The sequence below is a fragment of the Salvelinus alpinus genome, chromosome 28, assembly GCF_045679555.1.
Source record: "Salvelinus alpinus chromosome 28, SLU_Salpinus.1, whole genome shotgun sequence".
Classification (NCBI taxonomy): Eukaryota; Metazoa; Chordata; class Actinopteri; order Salmoniformes; family Salmonidae; genus Salvelinus; species Salvelinus alpinus.
This window is the reverse complement of record NC_092113.1, coordinates 24490272-24517628: the sequence shown is the minus strand read 5'-3', so window position 1 is coordinate 24517628 and position 27357 is coordinate 24490272. Positions and strand designations below refer to the sequence as shown.

The 27357-nt window shown below is 39.2% G+C and overlaps 1 protein-coding gene and 1 non-coding gene across 10 annotated transcripts in view; both read right to left on the bottom strand.

Annotated features, from left to right (window-relative positions):
* The window catches only part of LOC139557477 (calmodulin-binding transcription activator 1-like), a 574167-nt gene that overhangs the window by 533313 nt on the left and 13497 nt on the right, over positions 1-27357 (bottom strand). For all 9 annotated transcript variants that reach the window (XM_071372343.1, XM_071372334.1, XM_071372335.1 and 6 more), the window contains one exon: positions 19251-19354. In XM_071372343.1, coding sequence (XP_071228444.1) covers positions 19251-19354 — 104 coding nt within the window. The remainder of the gene's footprint in view (positions 1-19250; positions 19355-27357) is intronic.
* On the bottom strand, positions 19992-20046 carry LOC139558048 (U7 small nuclear RNA). Its single transcript, XR_011671539.1, has one exon. It is a non-coding gene; the product is annotated as a U7 small nuclear RNA (small nuclear RNA).

Here is a 27357-nt window from a genome sequence, read left to right as displayed (position 1 = left end):
CTCCCGCCCTTCCGGAGCCAGATAAAGTGCCTTGCCTTCCGACCTCAGTCAACACCAGCCTGCTTCTTACTCTTTTCATGTTATATTCTGTAGTGTGGAAGTGATGTGTTCTTTTGATCCTCTAAAAAAAGACTGGCCCCTTGTGGAATAGAAGATTGCGTCTCGCTCGGCTCCCAATAAAAATATAAAGATACATAGTGTCCTCTCTGCTGACCAGCTGTGACTGCATTGTTTGACCTTGATGGAAAACGAAATAGGACAAGCAGCTTGACCAAACAGATACTGAGCTAGGAGACAACCGTTATGAAATTGAATTCAGTCAAAGACAAGAGCCAAAACAGAAATAACAGGAAACAACGCTGTAGCTAATGTGTTAAGATATACACTACCGTTCAAATGTTTGGGGTCACTTAGAACAGTGAAGAGCCGATTCCGGGATGCTGGCCTTCTATCCAGAGTTCCTCTGTCCAGTGTCTGTGTTCTTTTGCCCATCTTAATCTTTTATTTTTATTGACCAGTCTGAGATATGGCTTTTTCTTTGCAACTCTGCCTAGAAGACCAGTCCCGGAGTCGCCTCTTCACTTGACGTTGAGACTGGTGTTTTGCGGGTACTATTTAATGAAGCTGCCAGTTGAGGACTTGTGAGATGTTGTTTCTCAAACTAGACACTCTAATGTACTTGTCCTCTTGCTCAGTTGTGCACCGGGGCCTCCCACTCCTCTTTCTACTCTGGTTAGAGCCGGTTTGTGCTGTTCTGTGAAGGGAGTAGTACACAGCATTGTATGAGATCTTCAGTTTCTTATTTCTGCCCATTTTGAGCCTGTAATTGAACCTACAAATGCTGATCCTCTAGATCATATATGTCAGAGTCAAGGCCCGCGGGCCACATCCGGCCCGCGAGAAGGTTTTTTACGGCCCCTGGGATGATCTTGATTTATTATTAGAACCGGCCCGCAGACCGCAGCAAGCCGGCAGCCCGCAGATCTTTTACACGCACCAATACTACATTTCCCACAATGCAACGGTGACGCACCGAGCAGTAGGCTGCTGTGTAAATGAGATGGAGCTGCCTTGGGAAAAACTCGTGGGTTTGACAACCGACGGAGCACCTGCGATGTGTGGACACAGGAGCGGACTGGTGGCGAAGATACGGGAAAAGATGCAAGAGGAAAACGCGACAGGTGAGCTGACAGCTTATCATTGTATCATACACCAGGAAGCGTTGTGCGGTAAAGCCTTGAAAATGGAGCATGTAATGAGCATCATCACGCGCACAGTTAACTTTATCAGAGCCAAAGGTTTGAATCACCGCCAGTTCAAGGCATTTCTGACGGAGTTAGAAACGGAGCATGGTGATTTGCCTTATCACACAGAGGTGCGATGGCTAAGCCAGGGAAAGGTGCTTCAAAGATGTTTCGAGCTTCGTGAGGAGATTTGTCTGTTCTTGGACAGCAAAGGGAAAGACACAACACAACTCCGAGACGAAATGTTTCTGTGTGAAATGGCTTTTCTGTGTGACATTACGAGTCATCTGAATGCAATGAACTTGCAGCTGCAGGGTCGGGATCATGTCATCTCTGATATGTACAGTACAGTGAAGGCATTTAAAACCAAACTGACTCTGTGGGAGACGCAGATGCGGAAAGAAAATTTGAGCCACTTTCCCAGCTGCCAGACCATGAAAGAGAAGCTCTCTACCAGTGCGTTCCCGAGCGCACAGTTGGCTGATAAAATAGGTATGCTTGCCGCTGACTTTCGACGCCGATTTGCTGACTTTGAAGCACAAAAAAGCAGGTTGGAACTGCTCGGTAACCCATTTGCTGTTGACGTGGAAAGCTCACCACCAAACCTCCAAATGGAGTTGATTGACCTCCAATGCAATGATGCACTGAGGGCAAAATATGCGGCAGTGGGTGCTGCGGAGTTCGCCCGTTTCCTCCCCGACACAATGCCCCAGCTGCGCATCCAGGCTGCTCAAACGTTGTCTATGTTTGGCAGCACATACCTGTGTGAACAACTGTTTTCTTTGATGAACCTGAACAAAACATCACACAGAAGTCGACTTACTGCTGAACACCTCCACTCAATTCTGAGGATTTCCTCAGCTCAGAGCCTTACCCCGAACATTGATGAACTTGTGGAAAAGATGGGACACCACCAAGTATCACCCTCAACCTCAAACAAGTGAACATTACTGTGCAATCACATATTTAGAGTTTTTACTCAGTTCAAGTTTAAAAGTTAAAGTTTAATATTTGTTTTCACTGCATGTTACTTCTCCTTAAACAAAGTGTTGTTTTTGATTAATAGATTTTTGCACTTTATTTTATTGTATTTCAATCCAATTATATTTTAAAAATATTTCAGTTGAGTGGATGATAGAAAATTGCTATTATTGTTTTTTTCTTTGAAGTAAATTTAGCCCACTTTTGCTAAAATAGAAAATATAGGCTACTGATGGTGCCTTGAATACCGGTTTCTTTCATTTAATGTTCATGTTATGGGGATTTTTATATAAAGGAAATTTGTCTTTTGTGTCTGTTGAAAATTAAAGATTACTGACAGAGCCATAAGAAAATATTGCTTTATTTATCTGATCATATTGGAATATATTTGTTAGGTTTTCAGTAGGTTCAATTAGGTTCACTAGACTATATGCGTCATTTAAAATTTTTTCAATGAACATTCGAACAGTCCGGCCCTCGGCTTGTAGCTAAATTTTTTATTTGGCCCTCCGTCCATTTGACTTTGACACCCCTGCTCTAGATACTCAACTAGTCTAAAGGCCAGTTTTGTGCTTCTTTAATCAGAACAACAGCTTTCAGCTGTGCTAACATTGATGCAAAAGGGTTTTCTAATGATCAATTAGCCTTTTAAAATGATAAACTTGGATTAGCTAACAACGTGCCACTGGAACACAGGAGTGATGGTTGCTGATAATGGGCCTCTGTACGCCTATGTAGATATTCCATTAAAAATCAGCTGTTTCCAGCTACAATAGTCATTTACAACATTAACAATGTCTACACTGTATTTCTGATCAATTTGATGTTATTTTAATAGACAAAAAAATGTGCTTGTCTTTCAAAAACAAGGACATTTCTAAGTGACCCCAAACTTTTGGACGGTAGTGTAGATAGATATAGTCCCTAATCAATGGATTTCACATGACTGGCCAAGGGCGCAGCCAAGGGTGGGCCTGGGAGGGCATAGGGGGAGCCAGGCCTAGCCAATCAGAATGAGTTTTTCCCCACAAAGGGGCTTTATGTTGTGGAGTTCTTGGGCTGGCATGGTTACAGATGGTCTGTGGTTGTGAGCCTGGTTGGACGTACTGCCTAATTCTCTAAAACAACGTTAGAGGCGGCTTATGGTAGAAAAATGTACATTCAATTCTCTGGCAACAGCTCTGGTGGCCATTCCTGCAGTCAGCATGCCAATTGCACGCTCCCTCAAAACTTGAGACATCTGTGGCATTGTGTTGTGTGACAAAACTGCACATTTTAGAGTGGCCTTTCATTGTCCCCAAAACAAGGTGCACCTGTGTAATGATCATGCTGTTAATTCAGCTTCTTGATATGCCACACCTGTCAGGTGGATGGATTATCTTGGCAAAGGAGAAATGCTCACTAACAAAGATGTACAAATTTGTGCACAAAATTGCAGATAAATAAGCTTTTTGTGGATATGGAACATTTCTGGGATCTTTTATTTCAGCTCATGAAACGTGGGACCAACACTTGCATATTGCGTTTATATTTTATTCAGTATAAATATTAGAGACCGACTACGATCACTGAAATGCACAAACAGATGAAAGATGAAAGAACTCAGAAAAAGAAATCAGGATTGGAACTCCTTTCCCTTTGTATCTAGTAAATAAACTTCAAGTCCATTACAAAACGGTTCCACCCAAAAAACCCTGACCCAGCAATTTAGTGCGAAAAGGTATAGAAATCTATTCCTCCATCCCTGAATAGCTTTGCACCTCAGTGAACACATGAGGGAAAAGGAAAAGAGTAAGGGAGGGAAACTAACGTGAGAGAGAGAGAGGGGAAGGAAAAAAATGGAAGACACAAGCTGGGTTCAATTTAGAGTCTTCCCACAGGAGGTGGAGTGACCTGTATGTGCTACAATAGAGGTCATGCAATTTTGAGCGGGCACCCCTGTCTTCAGAGGAGACCGAGGACCCCTGCCTTGATGTGCACATCCATAAGAAGAAACCAAAAGGTCCCTGTAGCATGCACCTTACTGGTGGGTTGCTATTGCAAACAGACTCACCACACACACTGCTACAAAATTGACACTTCACAGTAAGTTACAGCACTGGCAATTACTAAAGCTATCAAGACATAGAGCAGGGTACTACGAGGCCAGGCCAGTCGACCTGAGGCCTACTTTTGTACTGCACACACTTTATGTTCTTTTCACAAGAATATGGATTTGGGATTGAAATGTGCTCAAACCCCTAAATAGCGATGTGGTGTGTGTTTACGCCTTTATCTCGATTACCTACACAAAGCTAACGAATGGAAACGCTAAAATCCCTAGCCTAGGTTAAAGAACATGGATCACGACAGGATGGAGATGGTATTTCCCCCTTCATCTCACCTCAGCCACTTAAAGCACTAGTCCATACTCCACCTGAGACAAAGCCCTGAGCACCGGGCCCATTCATATTCACAACACACACCGGACACCTGTTCATGGTGTAGAAAAAACATGAAGGTATCTCCGTTTGAAAAAATAAAACAAATAAACAAACAAACAAACATGACCTTTAATTTCCACTGATTGCCCCAGAGAAGCTAATGAACATTTCCGTAAACATTTGCGGATTCAGAGGGAGTCATTTTAATTAGGCTACATTCCGTAGAGGAAGGATGAGGCCGGGCAAGGAGCTCAAATGAAGATAAACATTTAATCAGACGCAGCCTTGAGTTCGACTAGGTGAATTCTCTAAGCACTGACGTCCATAAAAACAACATTGACAGGCCCTGGAAAAAGATCCAATCTGTTTGTGTAGCAACAATGACCGAAAATGTATTAAAAGGTGAGTTAAGGGAGTCAAACACCTGGCTGTTTGATGAGGGCAGGCCCAATCATCCTAATCAGAATGATCCTAATCCATAGGAAAAAGCCTTAATCCAGCCAATATTGTAATGAGGTCAGGATATTCAGAGGGGGATTCACCAGCCTCAGCAGTAAGCAGCAGCACTAGAAAAGCTGCAAGCCACGGTAAAAGGGTTCTGGGAAGAACACAAACCTTACAGAGTTGAGCATCCAGGGCTACAGGGAGGACATCATGTAAATGAACTTCATTTAGCTTTCAGCAAGGTATTAAAAAATAGCATATTCATTAATGATACAGTATACAGTACATGCTTCATTTGGGTAGAATGGAACGACAAGACATTGGTAGCTAGCTTGTTTAGAAAGGAGAGACGCTCTGAGCTCAACTGCCTTTGTAGTCCTTTCATATTGTGTTCAATAAACACTTAAAAGGTAATCATTACCGTTACAAAAGAACAGAGGAAAGATGAAAACTGTATCTGATTGAAGCAATCTCCTGCAGCTCTCTGAAAGATTGTGCCGTGTATTCTCAAATAATAACAGCTGGGAGTTGGAGCAAACAAAAGCAGAAGAAAGGGTTAACAGACATGACGTTCCAGCCAGAGATAAGGTTCTGAATGATTACATCACGGTATTCAATTGTCCTTATTATTATTGCTGCCTATCTCCTATTGTCAGTGAACAACTCCCGAGGATACCTCCCTTCCTCAGCCATATGCATCTCATTACTCGTTAGCTGATTTTGACCAGCACTGTGTCGCTAGGGTAGCTGCCTTCCTAGCCCTCTCTCCCTGTTGGTCTGATTCACCCACTGCCCAGTAGTATAGTGATTGTGTCCACTGAGTGTGTCCAGTCTCCAGTGAGGCTGGCTGGGTGCTGTCCTGAGCGGAGGCATATTGCATGCAAGCACCATGCCGTGCCACTGCCAGCATTGGATTATTACTGACAACAGGGGTATTAAATGTGCAGCAGGCCGAAGGAGGCCTGAGCTGATGCTGTCTTGTCTCTCTGGGTTCAGCACCAGTTCAGCGGTAGCAGGCAGCAGCAGCACTCCCACTCTAAAGCTGAGGCTGTGGGGGAGGTTCTTCTCACAGTGCAGTACTCAGAGTGCTGCTGCTGCGGCGCTGTATTGGGTTCGTTAAAGACTGAGGGTGTCACACCAGCTTAGGTCCCAGGTCCCCTTTCGACTGTGGACCAGTGCTTCTGCTATTCAAGACGCGGTGACTGAGGATCAGACGCTACTCCCCTCAATATGGTGATTCTGGTTCCTACATGTTTTTTGAATGCATTCATCCAGAATTTATGGCTTGAATTTATACAGCTTGGTGGGTATTTAATAAACTATTTTGGAGACAATTCAACTTAATTCTGTCTGATTCGCGCCCGTCTGAGTGGACTGATCCATTCTGGAGGCCACGGGGATGGCACAGTCTATCACTCTAAGACATGTGCTACTGAAATTGTATATGGTTATATTATGTAAGAACAATGATATTATTTTATAACAAATGTCCTTTCTCCCTTGATGGATAGTGGTCGCTGTCCGCAGTTCTGAAACACATCAGTGCGCTGTTGAATTGGCGCCTTTTCCTAGACCATGTAGCTATGTGCATAATAGCAAAGTTAACCAGCATATTGGTGTTGGTGTCACGATATTATTTCTATTGTTCAGTTCGGTTCATGATGGCTGGTTTTTCGAAGGGTGCTGTGTTCACCCGTGCGTAATATTTACTGTTGGTTTTTGGTCAAGTGTATTTGTTTACCTTGTGCCTTTATTTTTGAGTAAAGTACGTTGCTCACTCATTTTGCTCTCCTGCGCCTGACTTCATGCACCAGCCACACTCACCTTCTGACAGTTGCGAACAATGCGCCAGAGGCAGCAGTGGAGTTAGGAGACGAGAAAACAGCCCTTCCCTTAGTTGTCTAAGAAAAGTGAGGAGAGCAGAAACCCCAACTTAATTAGGTCTATAATCAATAGCCTAACTGTTAAATGTGCCTGGCTTTATAAATCATCCATATACTGTATATCTACAGAAATAAGACAGATCCTGCTTGTGTTGCCTGTTTGAGTGTTTGTTTAATAGCCTACTGATTCCGTCTGCACAAAGCCTCACGCAACCACCTGTCGGACAAACAATTTCATAAATGCTGCTGTTTTTAATCTTTCCTATGCTGTAATAAAGGCTTTACACTTTTTTTGTGAGAGCAGTCTCTCTGGTATTATTTATAATCTATTTAGTGTTGTTTACATTGTTCCAAATTGTCAGCAAAATTATATTTCTAATAATAATAACGCTAATTTTTGCTTTATCGCCTTGTTATTGTTATTATTACTATTATTATTATGATGATCATCCTTATAATAATAAGTAATGTCATTATCATTATTAGGCTTAGTATAGCAGACTTGTATAACCACCATCGAGCTGTAGCCTAACTTATTTAGGTCTATATTTCAATACTTATATATAGTAGGCTACTTTAGCAATCAATAAGGTTTTCATTCATGTCATTACACAGGATTCGAGACATTCTTTATTTGAAATGCAATCAAGCATTTTAGTTTCAAAATAAAACAACAAAGTGACTATTGAATAATTAGCATAAACAATAAATAAATAAAAAACTTCAATTTCGGAAATTGCATTCACGAATGAATGCGACTGTTTTTAGTCTTTGCTGTAAAAAACGTTTTACAAATAAACGTTACAAGAGACTCTGGTACGTTTATAATTTATTTAGTGTTGTTTACATTGTTCCAAATGGTCAGGAAAATGATATTCTTATCTAACAACACGTGTTTGCACACATCATATGCACGCAGCACTTGCTCCTTACCTTCTTTTTCTTGATCTCCAGTATTTTCTACAACTAGCGAAAGTTAATACACACATCTGACATTGCCCTTTACCTCCTGAGCAACCAGTAAACATTCCCCCGTTTTGAGTTTATTTGTCAAGTCCTCTGCATCCATTTTGCTGTCACATGTGTTACGTGTTCAGAGTTTGTTATAACCAATTTATTGATGTGAGTATGATATGCTATAGGTCAGGTCCTATTGGTCATGTGCATGCAATGCATACATGTGTCATGTAAAGAGAGCAAGGGTTGAGGGAATAGGGAATGTTTTCCCCAAAAAAATTAAGGATTTCGGCAACATCATTTTTCAGTCAGAAATTGCTGTAGTTATGTTGCAGCTTCAGCAACACGTACAGTGCGATACACACTGATGATGTTCTGTGGTGGTCGCTGCAGCAGGGAGGAGAGAGAGACAACAGGTGCTAGTCATACAGTCACTCGCTGTCTTTTCTTTTTAACACAGCACAGCAAGTCTGAGCCAGGCCCGGCACAATCAAATCAATTGTGGTCGGACTTCCTCTAGTAATTTGTGTCTTAATTATTTCATCAAACAGTACGCTTAAAGCAACATACAAGCTCTGTGCATATAGTTGATTTAATTAAAACACATAGGATATGTCTATATATGGAAAAATACATGTGTCACGCCCTGGCCTTAGTTATCTTTGTTTTCTTTATTATTTTAGTTAGGTCAGGGTGTGACATGGGGGATGTTTGTGTGTTTTTGTCTCGTCTAGGGTGTTTGTATTGTCTAGGGGGTGTTTGTAGAGTTCATGGGGTTGTGTTCATTGTAGGTGTTTATGTAAGTCTATGGTTGCCTAGATTGGTTCTCAATTAGAGACAGCTGTCTACCGTTGTCTCTGATTGGGAGCCATATTTAGGCAGCCATAGTCATTAGGTAGGTTGTGGGTGATTGTCTATGTGTAAGTTGCCAGTGTATGCACTTATTGTTTGTATAGCTTCACGTTCGTCGTTTTGTTAGTTTGTAAAAGTGTTCGTTTCGTCTTCATTAAAAAGTAAGATGTATTGTTATCACGCTGCGCCTTGGTCCTCCTCTCTTTCACTATACGACGATCGTGACAACATGTAATACAATTTTGACCAATCGATTGGTTGATAGAAAAACGACTCTTGGTCGACTAAGATTTTTTTAGTCGGAGACAGCCCTAGAATGAATGCAGTTGTTTTATTCCCACAATGATAAAGCAAAGCCAAGACTCTGGACACAGAGTTCCAACGAGAGCCAAAGAGCAAGTGATGCATATAAAAATAGCACTTATGCATGGCATTGCAATTCTGCCACACATCTCTGGTCCTCCTACCTTCCCATGCTGAGGTAACCTAAACATGGAGGCGGTTCTGTTTGATCTGGAAAGGAATTTAAGCTTTAAGCCCCTTTGTGTGTGAGGTGTATTTCTATACAAATATTTTAATCTCAACAAGAATGTCCGGAAAATAGAGGTCATGGCTGCCAGAGTAGCCAGCAGACAATAGCAGTTGGTTGCGGACCTGAGAGGAATTCTGGGTAGGATTTGTTTCTCCTGGACCTATAGCCTACTCCTCTCAGAAAGACAAAAGAGGCTGCTGACTGAATAGAAAGAGCAATGACACAAAATGATAGGCCTACATGCTTCGACTACAGGAAAAGGCGTGGCTAGTCTTAGTGACTAAAAACATTGGAATAGCTTTAGTTTTATGGGGGATAATAGCCTAATAGCCTGTATGTAAATCGATGTTAATGTCATGCAACGCAACATATGTAAACTCTGCCATAACAGACAAATGATACGTAATATTTTAAAGTCTCTGCATTAGCCGAACTTGATGTACAAAACGTCCTATTCTTTATGAACGGATCACAATATTTTTTATGATTTATTACAAAAAACACAAGGAAGGGGTAACATTAAAGTATTAGAACATGAAGGACAAACAATACAGCATCAAGACACTATCAAACATGTATCAGTCTTTCCACAACAGAGCCATCTTAATGTGTGAGGGTGCGTGTGCATGATAGTGATATAAAATATATGTCATCATTTCCTTTTTCATGATCACAATCTTGTGAAACCCGAACGCTCCAAGATCCCCCCACAGTTCCCCAATAGCTGCCCCTCAACCATTCGAGACCCCTCCCACAAAATACAATTAATTCCATTCCCCACCCCCAATAACCCCCCAATGTACCAACAACCAAGAGAATGAAACAACTAAAGAGAAAAAAGGAAAAGACAGAAGAAAACAGCAGACAAAAATGCAAAATGTAAAAAAATAAATAATGCATTTAAAACAAAGGACATCAAGGACAACGGAAATCATAACAACAATGCCTACTGTATATGTTTGTGTGCATGTCTGGCACTATTACAAGTATGTGTGTGTTCTTGTATGTGTTTATTTGAATGAGAGTGTGTGTATATGCATGTGTACAAACACCTGCACGGCATCTGCCTCAGGCAAACCGGCATTAGTTGTAAAAACACTGCCACTTAGTGTCATTCAAATGTACTATTATTATGTTTTATTTTGACTTTTTCTTTATCTTTTGACCATCATTCTCTCTCACACACAGCAACTCCACTCCCACTTGTCTCCAATTCCACATACCAACCCTCAGCTTCCCTCAGCCCATCCCATCTATCTCTGCTGGCCACCCACTTCCTGTTTCTACGCAACACATATCTTTCAACTATGCTATGATGTTTAACGTACAATTATAATCTATCTAATCGAATAGAATCTACAGATTGCGTGTTGAAGATAAATACTTTTACTAAGAGTATTAGTATATTAGTAATTGACTGACCCGGTCTCACCAGATCTCCTAACAGTACTATTGCTAGGGTCAATTTTCGATCAATGCTATGCATTTTCAGCCATTCCTGAACCTGAGACCAGAAACAGGCTACCTGAGGGCAATACCAAAATAAATGGTCTATTGATTCTGTATACTCACAACGAAATCTGCAGAGCTTCGATGATTTTATGCCCCAAATATTCAACATTTTGTTGGTGGCAAGAATTCTATATAATAATTTTAGCTGAAAAGCACGAAGTCTTGAATCTTGCGGTACATCAAAAATCTCTTCCCAACTATTTTGCAATCTGTATGGCACAGTTGTCAACATCCTGGTCCTCTAATTACACTGGTATACTTTCCTATTTATGCTATTTTTATTCCTCCGCCAGTTTTGATCCTTTATATTGGGCAGACAGACCAGTTTCCTTCCTCCTCCCGCTGCCACCCACCTCCTCCATTTTCGGGGCAATCAATTGGTTGTACCCTTGGATTGAGCAGACCTTCCCGTACAATTCTGATAACTCCATGAAGGACATAACTCTACCATTACAATTTACAATATAATTTAAGAACAAAACACAATTTTCAAAAATCTTTCCCATAAATACAGGTATTTTATCAACCAGCACATTTGAGTTCAGCCATAATATTTGTTGTAATATTTGTTCTATCTTTTCAGGGGGATGAAATTGAAATTGTAGCCAGCTCTGCAATGCTTGTTTGAAAAAGACAGATACTTTGAAAAAAGTATAATTTTCAATTAATCAAAAATGAGACATGGCAATCTGCACAAAGGCAAAAAGGCAATTTTTAAACAATGGATGAGCTTTTCTTATTAATCTACTTGAGAACCATTTAGGGTACAAATAAAACTTTTGAATGAGTGAAGCTTTTGGAGAGAGGTTTAGTGCTTTTATATTTAATAATCTCAACCCACCCAATTCATATTCATTAAATAGATAATTTTGTCTGGTTATTTTGTCTGGTTTAGCGTCCCAGATAAAGCGAAATATTTTTTGCTCATATGATTTGAAAAACGAATCATCAGGAGTAGGCAGCGCCATAAGTAAGTGAGTAAACTGAGATATGACTAAGGAGTATCAGGTATTTATATTTATATTTACCTCTCCATGATTGCAGGATCTGTCTATTTTTACAAGTTTTCTATTGAAATTCATTGTGGAGAGCTTATTTATATATTTTGTGATATGAATACTGAGTATGTCTACTTCACCATCAGCCCATTTTATAGGTAAGCTGCAGGGTAATGTAAAAGTTGTATTTTTTAAGGATCCAATACGTAATATTGTACACCTATCATAATTAGGTTTTAGTCCAGAGAGTACAGAAAAGTTATCTAGATCTTCAATGAGACATTGTAGGGATCTAGCTTGCGGACTTAACATAAAACTTGAGTCATCGGCATACATGGACACCTTTGTTTTTAAGCCTTGGATTTCTAATCCTCTAATGTTGTTATTGGATCTGATTTTAATAGCTAGCATTTCGATGACCATAATAAATATATATGGTGACAGCGGACACCCTTGTTTAACTCCTCTTGACAATTCAAAACTCTCTGAGAAGTAGCCGTTATTTACTATTTTACACATGGGGTTGCTATACATTATTTTTACCCATTTTATAAGAGAATTGCCGAAATTGAAAAAATCCAGGCATTTTAAATAAAATACAGTCTTACTTTATAAAATGCCTTTTCAAAATCCGCTATAAATAGCATTCCTGGCTTCTTATATGTTTCATGAGGTTCTATTATTTCTAGTAGTTGTCGTATATTATCTCCAATGTATCGTCCATGTAAAAAACCTGTCTGATCAGGATGAACAATACCTGGTAAAACCTTTTTAATTCTGAGTGCTATGCATTTTGCTAGTATTTTTGCATCACAACATTGAAGTGTAAGGGGCCTCCAGTTTTTTAGATAGACTGGGTCTTTATATTTGCCATCTGGGTCTTGTTTAAATAATAGAGAAATTAGACCTTCCTGCTGAGTACCTGACAGACTACCATTTTGATAGAAATAGTTAAAACAATCTAACAATGGAGCTTTTAGTATAAAAAAAAATACTTGATATACCTCTACCGGTATGCCATCAAACCCTGGGGTTTTTCCAGACTGAAATGATTGAATAGCCTCAAAAAGTTATTCCTCTGTAATTTGGCCTTCGCACTGATCTTTCTGTACATTTGGTAATTTTCTATTTTTTATATTATTTGAAAAGAATTCCTTACCGTAATCTTCATTCAGTGGGAGAGGATGAGACAGAAAAGAGAACATCTGCCTAAAATAATTAGCTTCCTCTTTTAAAATATAATTCAGAGAATCATAGATGACTCCGTCTTCAGTAATGAGTTTCTCCAAATTCTTTTTGTTAGCATTTCTGTATTGGAGATTCAGGAAGAATTTTGTGCATTTTTCTCTATATTCCATCCAGTTTGCTTTATTTTTGTAATAGATTACATTCGATCGTTCTTGAATAAGTTCGTCAAGTTCTTTTTGTTTTTACTCTAACTTATTTTGTATCTCTGTAGTATCGTTTTTATTGCTATCTGCCTATACTATTAGTTCATGTATTTCCCTTGTTAGTCTTGTTTCTTTAGCCAGAAACTGCTTTTTTATTATTGATGAATATTGAATTGAATGACCCCTGAAGGTACATTTAAAGGTATCCCAAACAATAAGGGGATTTGCTGAAACTACATTATACTGGAAAAATTCAGTTATAAATTATTTTGTCTTAGTTAAAAATAAGTTGTCCTCCAGTAAACTTTGATTAAATTTCCAATATCCCCGTCCACGTGGAAAATCTATAAGAGTTATGTGAATGCCAATTAGATGATGATCTGATCGCATTCTGTCTCCTATTAAAACTTTTTTAACCTTTGATGAAAGAGAGAAAGAGACAAGAAAGTAGTCAAGATGTTTATCTCACTAGGTCTGGGTTTTTTAGTCTCCAAACATCCACTATTTCTAATGTGTCCATAATATTTGTGATTTCCTTAAGGGCACGGTGATGATAGTCTGTAGAGTGATTACCTTTACGGTCCACTGAGGTACTTAACACTGTGTTATAGTCTCCTACCATAATGATTAGATAATTTGTTGCATGTAAGTTCAATAAATTGGTATAAATGTATTCGAAGAAGTGTGGATCATCCTGATTTGGACCATATAGATTAATGAGCCAAATCTCTTTTTCGTCCACTTTCATATTCAAAAGGATCCACCTTCCTTGCGAATCATTCCTGATTATTTGCAATTTTAATTAATAATCGTAATTTTTGTTAATTAATATCATCACACCCTTTGAGTCCTTTGTCCATGACAGAAAATTATTTCACCACCCCATTCCTTTTTCTACGCAACTTCATCTAAGGATGTAGAGTGAGTTTCCTGTAAACAGTATGTTATATTCCTTTTCTTTTAGCCATGTAAAGACTGATCTTCTTTTTTGATAATCTGCCAAACCGTTACAATTATAACTAGCTATACTTATTTCACCCCTTACCATAACTAGATACTATTCTCAGGCTAAATTGACCATAATTAGTGCTTGTAAAGTTACTGCCATCTGAGGTATTATGACGATCAAAACTAGAGCTTTCAAATGTCTGATATTTAGAATTCAAGAAATAGGTTTTAGCAATATGTTTTTTTATTCCCTTGCCTGTTTGCCTGTGAACCAATGCCACAGATGTTAGAAAATTGAGACAAATTATGTGTGTAACAAATCTGAGTAGGTTGATGTGTATGATATTGGATATGATATAATGAGAGTGTGTATGATGTCTGTATAAGAGTAAGACTATAATGTGTGATGTCCAAATAAATAATAACTCTGCCAATGTGCATGTTTGAGTGTCTCTGTGTGTAACGTAGTGCGTATAGCCTTAATAATCATAATTGTAATCCATATCGTATCACCATCATAGTTGCATCATAATTACCTTTAACATAATTGAAAAACACATCCCAGCATTTCCATAGCAATTGACGTTTCACCTGATCATGAAAGAGACCTTGCATTACTCTAGAGATGGCTTCACTACAGTACAAATGTATTCCGTACAATATGTTATTATTCCCCAATGCCCCTATTTTGATATCTTCAACTTGCTTGTTGTAAACATATATAAACTTGCAGACAAATACATAAAAAAGATAGACAAACAATAAACACATTAAACGGGTCACAAATTGTACAAATCTAATACTTCCCTCCTCGAGAAAACACAGATTTCTGGCATGCACTCCTCGTTTATTTCTTTAAAAACATACCTCCCTTTCTTTCTGCTATGGTTGTGTCAACTAAATTGTCAAGCTTGCCCCATATTTCCTCTTAATCTCACTTTGACAATTTAGAAGCTGAGAGCAGCGTGCCTGCCTATCAGCAGCTCTGAGAGAGGCTGAGGCTGCTTCAGAGTTACTGACGCCAGCCCCCTTCCCTTCCTCCGCCTGCTTCCTTTCCTTGCATTTTGATCAGATTGGTTTATCTAATTTTCCAGTAAATGCTTGAAATGTATTCATGCACACCTTCTCCCCATAAACGTACACAGGGGAATAGGGAGAATGGGATAGAAATTAATAGCTCGGCATTAGCTCCCTTCACACCCTCGTTCCTCCATTCCGATACACATTTGGGGCAGGAGGAGCGATTCTCTTCCACCTATGAAGGGATGACTAACACTTATTCAGCAACAAGGGAGAAGCCAAGATCTTTCCAACCTATAGAACCTATAAGGGATGTGGCCTTTACACAATACAGAAAGGTGAGAAAGGCATATTTTCTTGAGGTGCTATCTAACCAGATACTTTTGTATCCAAAGAGAAGTGAAATGCCCTTCCGTGGGCAGTATGACAATAGCTACACACTTTATGATCATTTTAGGTTTTAGGAAAGCATTTAGTTTGAGAGCAGTTGTATTGAATCCTGCATTCAAGCTAAAGTGGTCATCAAATTCACTCTCTATACCCCCAAAATGTTGAGAGTTTAATCAGAGGGGGAGAAAAACAACAAGGTTGCATTAGGCATGCTGAACCAGCGCCAGAAATATGCAGAGAATTGATGAGGTGTCACTTTCGCTAAGAGTCACACAATCGCTGCCGACAAGAGACTCTGTAATCCCCTGCCTGCCTGCCTGCCTGCCTGCCTGCCTGTCTGTCTGCCTGCCTGCCTGCCTGCCTGCCTGCCTGCCTGCCTGCCTGCCTGCCTGCCTGCCTGCCTGCCTGCCTGCCTGCCTGCCTGTCTGACTGCCACCAACGAGCCACAGCAAAGAGAGAGAGACACTGGTTCACTTCGCATGGTGCTCATGAAAGGGAAACGCCCTTGATTTTAGGGAAGGTTACCTTGGTCTCCTTCCCTCTAGTCAACCCTGGAAAGTATTGCTCCACAGCACTAACGTACATCGTGCAACATAATTAGGATTGATGCTCTTTGGTTGTGCTATTGGAAAAACTTGACAGGAGGTACCTTACCTATGACGTTAATCCTAAACCCACATGGCAATATACGTAAAAACATTTCAAATAAATAATACCAGTGACATAACTTGGTCTGCCTTTTAATAAAATGTCTGTTGTTTGTGTTGTTAGTAATAAATGACATGACAACAGCTGTAGCCAACAACAAGTGCTTACATTTATGAAATCAATTTCAAAATACATGAATGACTTTAAACTGCTAGCAGAACCCTATAGGAGAAACAACAGCAGACTCAATTAGAAAACAAGCAGGTGGATTATTTGACATTTCTTATGGAAAAGAGAGGCAGACTGAGCGAAAGATAGACTGAGATGTCTAATGCAGCGATGTAATAGTGTATGTTTATGTGTAGGACTTTGCAGCACTGTAAGACTTAGGCTACTCCAAAAGGCTGATGGATTAATACACATCAGATAGATTGCTGTGCAAATCATCTAAACAACAAACACAATAGAAGTAAGGACTTTTGTCTTGTTGTACGGATAACATGAATAATCTCCCGTCATGTTTGTGCTGACGCTTCCACTTGTTTTTCACTCAATTAATTAGAAAACCAATGATGACAGTATTTCTGGCCCAAATTTGTAATCAAAAGTACGGGTGGCTGGGTTTTGCACATCGCTTTAATTTCCTCTCATTAGTAGTGGCAGTGACTTTGATCAAATCTTCATGCATCTAATTAGATTGATTCACTCATTAACAACTAATTATATCAAAATCGAGATCAATATTTGAAATTAAAGCCATGGGATCATTGAACTAAATTGACCTGCACCCAGAGGAAAAGTGGTGACAAAATTCGGACAAAACTTGACGCTTGAATGTTATACCAAAAACTGCTTCCTTCTCTCTCTGTCTCTATCTTGGTACTGTCATGAATTCCTTATACAGCATATTCAAGCACAAATACTTGTCACTACATGAAAAAAAAACACTTCACTGTTGAAGGATGAAAATGCCTTAGTATTTCATAAAAACACCTTTAAGAGAGGCTGGATTGTGATTTGTAACTCCAGAGGTTTGGCAGGGCCTGAGTTGATGTGGGAGTGACAGGTCATTTATGAAAGGGGGGCTGAGACCAATCACTGTGCTCCATTATACAATTAAAACAGTGCTGCTTTTCTTTGCCTGGGCTCCTCTGGTGATTCCATTGCCTGTCGGTTAATGTACTGAAACCACCACGTTTGTTTCATTGGGATCAATTGTATTATAAATGCAGCGATGCCTTCACTGGCAGCAGCTTATGAATTTCCTTAGAGAAACTTTTGTAATTGCAATCATTCAAAATCCATCCAGCATTAGGCAGCAAGCTAAATAATGTTTAGTTCCAACCTCCCTGACAGTCTCCACGTACGTAGACTAGAGAGAGAACCCATACCCCAAAAAGAGATTGAACGTGAACGACAAATAAAATGTGAACATCAAGCAAGACACTGTCTCACTTCCATTAAATGATAAAGTAGCTGTACTGAAAAGAAAATAACTAATTTAAATGGCTGGCCTATAGGTCAAGGACAGCCGGAGCAAATGCCTTCTGTGATTTCTTTTCACACGGGCATACAAATAAAAACATTTTGCACTTTCATTTTCTGTGACAGAAAGCTAAACAAGTTGTGTTATCTTTTCTTATTGATGTGATACAGTATATGAAATGTGAAACACCTCTAGGCACCTTTATGCACCTATGCTAAATACTTTTTTATGTTAACATTATGAGTTCTACATAATGCTGGATGAATACAGCCTCACTGAATAAGAACCCAGGTGTGATTGACAGTTACATTTATGGTTTAGGCCAAACAGGAATTCCTTTAAGAATGGGTAACGTAAAAATCAACATAAGCTAAGCGATAAGACACATCAATGATCTAGCTCTTATTCCACAGATACATAGGTGAAAATAGACTGTTGCAAGTTCTTATGTGTGTAGGCGTAGTGCTTTATTCAGCCAGTGAGCATCATCAAGGTCACACTATACTTAAATGGATAGTTCGGGATTGAAGGGCAATGAAGCCCTACTTCCCAAGAGTCAGATGAACTTGTGGATACCATGTGTATGTCTCTGCATCCAGTATGAAGGAAGTTAGAGGTATTTTGGGAGCCAATGCTAACTAGCGTTGGTGCAATGACTGGAAGTCTATGGTATCTATTAGCATGCTAGCAGTTACCATAAACTTCCAGTCATTGTGCTAACAGTAGTTCGCAATTATGCTAGCGCTAGTTAGCAACTTCCTTCAAACTGCAAGCAGAGACCTAAAAATGGTATCCACGAGTTCATCTGACTCTGGGGAAGTAGATAGTAAAGCGCTTCACTGCCAAAATCCCGAAGTATCCCTTTAAGGAGCTCAATGACACTATGCTCACAATACAGATGAAACCTCCAATTAAGATCGGCCGAGAACATCATGCTCTCCAATTTACTTTATACAGCAGCTAAACACAAAATGAGCCTATTCATATTTTACAGTGGTTTTCATAATGTACAGTGGGCATGCACATGATGAAAATCACCATCTTAACTGTTCAATAGATGGTATACATGCTCAATTCTGTATCATACATTTTCCTTGTCTTACTGTTGGCCGCTAGACAACAGTCCCAAACAAAAACAGGAAAGGGGAAACTAGGTGACAGGAACAAATTACATTGCAAACTAATTCTGTCAGCTGCAAAAACATGTGTTGATGTTGGAACCTAAATAAATGGAATCATGTGATTCTACACAGAAGACAATCAAGACACTTTTAGATAATATGTACTTTGCCAGTATGAATAAAAGACTTATAAATTAGATTTAATGCACAAAAATGTTTGAATTAAACGTTCCTTTGCTAACTCATTTAAAACACATTATAGCTGAAGTTAAGTTTAAGTAAAATAATCAAATGATCATACCTATAAGCCTGAAGAATATGGCTGATTTTGTATCTGAAGTGGTTTTACATTGTCACGGAGGACATCAGAAACATTTGCAAAGATAACCACAGAGTGACAAGGAGAAGAAGGGGCCATACCTCATTGGTGTTCCATCTGTGTCTCTCCTTTGGCAGCGACGAGCATTTTGGTAGACATTCAAGCAGCTTTTTGGGCAGGTATATTTTCAAATGTCCATGTTCATCTGCAAAGAGAGAAATGAGATAAGTCACATTACAGTGCATGCTTGCTCCTTTTTCCTTTTGGGTTTCTTATTTTTTTTTGTTAGACCTGAGGAATCAGAACTGTGTCAGAGATGGGGCAGCTTTATGGGGGTAGAGGTTTTCAGAGCTAGTTTCAGAAGACAACCGTGTTGCTGTTACCAGGTAGCCTCATATCACAATGCTAAAACAACACAAGACCATTTCTATTAACTATTATAGTAAACTATGGTATTTAAATACTATAGTATTCACTGTAGTGTTTTGCAGACTTTACTGTAGTATGTACAGTTAACTACAGTATAAATACTGTAGTGAAAGAAAACTGTAGTATATACTATAGTAATTAATGTGTTGTTTTTGCAGATAGAAGTATACTGTAGTATTTACTTTTGTGTTTTTGTGGACTGTAGTATACTGTAGTATTTACTTTTGTGTTTTTGCGGACTGTACTATACTGTAGTATTTACTGTAGTTCTTTGCGGACTGTAGTATACTGTATTATTTACAGTAGTGTTTTTGGAGATTGCACTATACTGTAGTACTTACTGTAGTGTTTTTGCAGACATTACTGTAGTATTTACTATAGTGTTTTTGTTTTATTATCTTTGACATAGAAGTGGAGGCTTTCTCCTTCAGAAAACCACATGGAGAAATACTAAAAGAGCTGATTTTCCATAACCTTTAAGTAGGTAGGACTGGGTTCTGAACGGCTAGCTTCTGCTCTTTTTGATAACCTGTAGGGAACACAATATATAGTCTCTACTTGGCATGTAAGTTTCTCAGTTATGGGGGAGGGGCATGGGCAGGGTATGTGCAAACTAAATACTGTAGTATCTACTATAGCTAAAAAAAAGTGTAGTGTTTTTGGGGACTGTAGTGTTTTTGCAGACATTACTGTAGTATTTACTACAATATTCTACAGTATAATACAACATTCTATAGTAAGTACTACACGTGATAGAGGGATACTACAGTGTGTAGTGTAGAATTCTACAGTAGCTTATGCTACAGTTTACTATATAATTCTATAGTAAGTACTGTATTATTCTATAGTAAACTGTAGTATTTTTTCATGTGGGCACTCTCCACTGTTTCAATGATTCAAACTGCAAGCTGAAGTGGGACCACATCCTCTCACACAAGCTCAAATGCCAGTGGATGATACAAAAAGGAAATAGGCCAACAATTTGTTGAGTAGGGAAATGAAAGCTGTGCTGTATCTTCCCTCTTCTCCCCGTTTCAAAGGGCTTGGCAGCCCAGTCAAATCAATGTCGTTCTGAAGCAATGATACTGTCTGTAGCCTTATCTGTGAATCGCCTTTAATTACACACTTGTTATTATCTGTCGATTATATCCATCTCCTAAAGTTGTCCACTAACTTCATTTTTTACATAAATGTTTCCATATTCACAAAGAGAACCATGGGGCCTAATGCACAAAATGTAAACGCCCAATCATAATACCATAATTCAGTGAATTATTGAAAGAGAGTAGGCCTAACCTAGTCAATAGAAAGCCCATTGCTTTACATGGTTACACGTCATGTTACATTTCACAATCATTTTCATAAAGATTATGTAGCAAATGCAGTGCAAAGGAGACATGCTTAGATACAATCATGCATTAGGCCCATGCTGTTTAAGGTCCTATTGCTCATTCAAGTTGCACTGCCTGCTCATTCCTGCTATTCAAATATGCAGATGGCATTTCATCCAAGACTTAAGTGGGTGCAAATTCTATTTGTCTGGAGACCAAATTTACTGTGAATTTATAATTATGAACAAAACTAATATAGTCTTTGGGATGAATATTACAAGGAAATTAAAATAATATTTTTTGTAAGCATAAACACACAGCTTTTAGAAAGCCTATGCATCCATAGCTTTTGCAATTTACATACCAAATGAGCATATCTCATTCCCAGCCAACAGCTTATCATTAAGGGTGGGTTTAAAGACAGAGAGGAGCTACTGGCTGCCAATCATAATGACATGACATCATAGTAGCAGGTGGCCTTTCAAAGAATGGAAGCAATGCTACTGTACGAAGAAAACAACACACTAACCTTGGCTACTATGTAAATCAAGTTTTCTGGATAATTATTTGTTAGGAGAGAAGTTCACACTGAATAATAATGTGTTTACATAACAAAACAAAAATGATCAATTATAGACAGTGTTATGTTTTGTAGGCCTACATTTTGGCTATGGGCCTAAACAATAATATTCCTGCTCAGCTTTACATCTTCCTACTAAAGTCACCCATCAAGGCACATCTGCTGAACAAATTGCACTGTTTCCTGATACATTTGTTGTGAAGATTCAGACTGCATAATACTATTTCCAATTACCATTACATTTGTTGTGAAGATTCAGACTGCATAATACTATTTCCAATTACCATTACATTTGTTGTGAAGATTCAGACTGCATAATACTATTTCCAATTACCATTACATTTGTTGTGAAGATTCAGACTGCATAATACTATTTCCAATTACCATTACATTTGTTGTGAAGATTCAGACTGCATAATACTATTTCCAATTACCATTACATTTGTTGATATGTGAAAGAAATGCTGATCTTCTTATCCAGTTGTGAGGTCTTTTTAGTAAAATAATAATAATAGAACCTTATAATAGAACCTTATAATAAAACCTTATAATATAACCTTATAATAGAACTGTATAATAGAACATTATAATAGAACTGTATAATAGAAACTTATAATAAAACCTTATAATAGAACTGTTTAATAGAACCTTATAATAGAACCTTACAATATAACCGTATAATAGAACTGCATAATAGAACTGTATAATAGAACTGTATAATAGAACCGTATAATAGAACTGCATAATAGAACTGCATAATAGAACCTTTCTGATTTGGTATTACAATTTAAGCAACCACACTTGCTTTAGAGTTGGGGTGGATATCAGTGTGAGATATAAATCATCTTTAGTACCAGGGGAATACCATCTTTCTCAGATTGTCATCCTCCTAAAGTCACTGGTGACACATCAAGGCACATCTGCTGAAAAAAATCCATAGTTTCCAGCAATGCTGGTGAGGCCATGCACAGAGAGCCCATGGCAAATACTTTGATTTTAAGTACAGAACCTCCATTCCAGTCGTGTACTAGGCCTATGTCAAGAGACCTATTGAAAGGGAACAGAATTTATAGCCTAGGCCGAATAGACCCTAGCTTGTACAATCCCATTCTTCATTCAGATGGTACAAACAAACTGCTGTTCCAGCCACCTGATCAGGGAGGGAGAGAAACATCAGAGCCATGTTTAGTGTTGCTCCCACAGGGAGCAGGTAGTAGAGATGGATTTGTAGATCTGTAGTCGTTTGCTGCATCCAACTGTACCTGGAAATTCTGTGTGTGTAAACTCTTTTTATATGAGCTGAACAGGTATCTGTAATCATTCGTTTCGCCCAATTACCAAACCCGTACAGCATCTGCTCGTAGGTTCCACCAAAGTGGTGTTATTGTTGTCATCAGAGGCAAACAGGATGGAGCTGAATGATCTGAGATGTATCAGGCAGGGAAATGAGAGGGAAAACGGGACATGGGCAAATTAGGGAAACAACTAAATAGGTAATAAGGAAAGAATCACACAAAACAAAAAGAGAAGCACATAATGAAAAGGGGAAAAAACAAACAACTATCACCTTATCATGAAATGTTTTCTTTTTCTTTTTAAGACTTGACCAATTAGCTATTGTTGGACTAATTGCATTTTCTACGTTTTTTCTAACTGTGGATTGGCTTTCAGCATGTGTCACACACTCTGCCTGCGGAATGTTTATCTGTTGTTTGTTTTCTAATGAGAAGCCATGAGTCCACAGTCCACTGAGTCCTGGCTCAAACATTAAAGGTGATGCTTAAAGGCAGACCAGACCAGACTCAGATTGAACCAGTTGTGTCCAGAGGAAGCCATCTCTCACCTCCCTCTCTATAGTACACACAGAGCAGAGTTCTCCGACTGCCTGCTCTTGAAATCAATCCTCAGCAGAGCAGCAGCAGGCCCACTCGCCAGCCAGCCTATCCCACCATGGGGCTCTGCCAATGATCAATGCTAACCTATGACATACCCTTAGATGACATCATCGAGGGGAGAGACTCAATCATTATTGTATTCAATGTCACTACAATTTCATTTTAGAAATCAAGAATATGTACTGCACTACTGAATTCAACATCAAGCCATTGATGAAACTTCCTTAAAACCTGGTCATAAAATGATTCGGATGTCTCAAAAAGCTCTCTGAGTGGTGTAATAGGAATTTCCAGGTGAACAAAAAGGAGAGTAGCCGTTGATAACATCAATAAAAAATCTACCCGGGTTTATTATTTTATGCACAGAACTCGGTGATATACTGCAGGAGGTAACTTAAATTGTAAACTCGCCACCTGTTTGCAAAACTACATGGAGATATGATATCAGAGCATGACAATGTTATATTTCACACCGAGGCTCGGTGGTTATCGAGGGGGAATGCTGGAAAGATTTTTACAAATTGTCACAATGACACACTGTTGTCATTCAAAATGGATGTAAAAAAAAACAGACTTGGTTGACTTTCTGTGTAATGAAAATAAAATGTGTCTCCTTACCTGTGTAACAGACATATTTGGGAAACTGAATGAACTGAACGCAAGCATGCAGGGGAAATACAAAAACATTCTACAGATGCGTGACCAAATCAGTGTATTCAGTGGAAAGAATTCTTACTGGAGAGAGTCTTTCAAAAGCGAATCATGCCCCCTTCACTAGGCTGTGCATGTTTCTAACAGAAAACAGCATCAGTAAGTATCACACGAGTGATGACTGCTCACCTCCGACGCTTGGAAGAAAAAAACGAGCTCCGACTGGGAAAAATGGCTTTGAAAGGGTCATCCGACCTGAAGATCACTGACGTCATGATTTGACCTCGTATTTTTCAGTTTCCTGTTGTCTTGAAAGCACCATGAAACTCCTGGTAACCTTCACCAGCTCATATCTGTTTGAAGCTGGATTCAGTGCTCTCATCTGCATTAAAACTAAACATCTATCCAGGTTGGATGTGACAGCAGAGAAGAGGTGCGCGCTGTCGGCCACGCCCCCTGACTTTGAGAAGCTCCGACTCGACATGCATCAAGCACACCCATCTCATTAGTGGTGGTGAGATAAGATACATTATGTTAGACTAATTTCCAATTGACTGTCATAGCCCCACATTAAAAGTATGTGATGATGAGTTGAGAAGACTATCAGAAGTACTGTTTGTCAATTGACTGCCAGAGCCCCAAGTAAAAAAGTTAACATTGGTTGTTAATTACATCATTTTTTTCACATGGTTGAAGTCGCGAGAATTTTCAGATATCAAAATGGGGTCGTGGGCCAAAAATGTTTGAGAACCCCAGCTCTAAACTGAATAGGAACTTTATTCACCTTCAATTTCCCAATTACAAGTGGTCTTATAGTTCAAGGCCAAAATGTTTAAGACATTGGATCTACGTTTCAGATTTTAAATGGTTGTCTGTCTAAGCCCTGTATACCAGATTTGTTCAGTCAGAGTTCATATGACTACCTCTTAACTTAAGCACCTTAGGAAGGTGTTCTCCACCTAACACGTTCTTACTTTCACCTTCTGTTATTAGGCTATAGGCTGTATCTCTCTTTGGAGAACAGACAACGAACCGCAGAACTTGTTTCAAATGCTAAACTGAAGCATCTTTTCTCCCGTTTATTAGGCCCACATCGTCAATTTGTTCACATTATTCCAGCGATCCTCAGAGTTTCTCCAGCAGGCTTTTCTACAGCTATGGTGGAGGAGAAGGGGCTCCTTTGAAAGTGATAGTTCAGAGTTTTGCACACAAATAAAAGGTTTGTCAACTGTGCCAGTGAGACGAAGGGAATCAACATAATGTAGATGTGATAGAGAGCCTCATACTGCTTCCACATGGGAATAGGTTGGATGCCAGACACACAACACAAATCTTTGACAAAACTCTGAAAGTCACTGATTAATCTACAGCTGAAACACAGGTTAGCAGAGACAAATTGTATTTGTGAATGTTTATACAGAAAAGGAAAATCAAATCATAAAATGAATAAAATAGGGTGGCTCTAACTGGGTAAACAGTAATATCTATACGATACACGATAACGCACTGTTTTTCCCCCAATTAATAATTGAAACGATGTGACTGTTTTTAAAACCGTCTTACAGGCCTTACCACTTTATAAAACTTGTCATTTTAAATGTCTCCTCTACTGTAAGGATAAATGGAATCTAACACTGGAATTAAGTTTTTATCATATAGGCCTAAATGTTCATCAGATTCAGTTATAATGAAATACTCAATAGAAATGGTCTTCCTCTCCATTTGAACACTGAAAAGGGACATCCTGGGAAATCTGGGATTTCTGTGCTTCTAATTAAATGAATCAGACTAGCTAAATGAAGGCTTTGCATTTAGATATAACAGCCTGCACGCTAAAGGATTGTTTTGCGTGTCTGGCATCCAACCTATTCCCATGTGGAAGCAGGCTCTCCATCACATCTACAACACGTTGATTCCCCTTCATTTCACCAGCACAGTTGACAAACCTTTTATTAGTGTGCAAAACTCTGTTTGAACTATCACTTTCAAAGACTATCTTAAATAAAACATCTCAGTGTTATTCCCCTCCTCCCCTTAAAAAAAGAAACAACACGCACCTGGCTTTTCCTACTGGCACTGACTTAGCTGATAACTTCTTTAGGAGAGGAAAAGCGTACTTACTACGACTGGGATATGTGGTTGTCTCACCTAGCTATCTTAAGATGAATGCACTAACTGTAAGTCACTCTGGATAAGAGTGTCTGCTAAATGACTAAATGTGATCAATGTGCTGGTAATACATAATAATCTCTTAAAGGCACAGTCTAAAAGGCAGTTCTCTAGGCCCTCTACTCTTTTCTATTTTTACCAATGACCTGCCACTGGCCTTAAACAAAGCATGTGTGTCCATGGCATGTATGCTGAAGAATCAACCATATACACATCAGCAACCACAGCTAATGAAGTCACTGAAACCCTTAACAAAGAGTTGCAGTCTGTTTTGGAATGGGTGGCCAGTAATAAATTGGTCCTAAACATCTCTAAAACTAAGAGCTTTGTATTTGGTACAAATTATTCCCTCAGTTCTAGACCTCAGCCGAATCTGGTAGTGCATGGTGTGGCTGTTGAGGAACAAGTTGAGGAGACTAAATCACCTGGTGTTACCTTAGATTGTAAACTGTCATGGTCAAAATATATAGATTCAATGGTTGTAAAGATGGGGAGAGGTCTGTCTGTAATAAAGAGATGCTCTGCTTTTTTGACACCACACTCCACAAAGCAAGTCCTGCAGGCTCTAGTTTGATTTTATTTGGATTATTGTCCAGTCATATGGTCAATTGCTGCAAAGAAAGCCCTAATTAAGCTGCAGCTGCCCGGGAACATAGCGGTACATTTAGCTATTCTTTGTAATTAGAGGGATAATATTTATACTATGCATGCCAGTCTCTCTTGGCTGAGAGTTGAGGAGAGACTGACTGCGTCACACACTTACCCCACCATACATACCACCAGGGGTATTTTCACAGTCCCCAGGTCCAGAACAAATTCAAGGAAACGTACAGTATTATACAGAGCCATGAGTGTATGGAACTCCCTTCCATCTTATATAGCACAAGTGAACCGCAAACCTGGTTTCAAAAAACAAATAAAGCAACACCTCACGACACAACGCCTCTTCCCCATGTGACCTACTTGTTGTGTGTATGTAGGCTCCCGAGTGGCCCAGCGGTCTAAGGCACTATATCTCAGTGCTAGAGGTGTCACTACTGACCCTGGTTCGATCCTGGGCTGTATCACAACCAGCCATGATCAGGAGTCTCATAGGGCGGTGCACAATTAGCCCAGCGTCGTCTGGGTTAGGGGAGGGTTAGTCTGGGGTAGG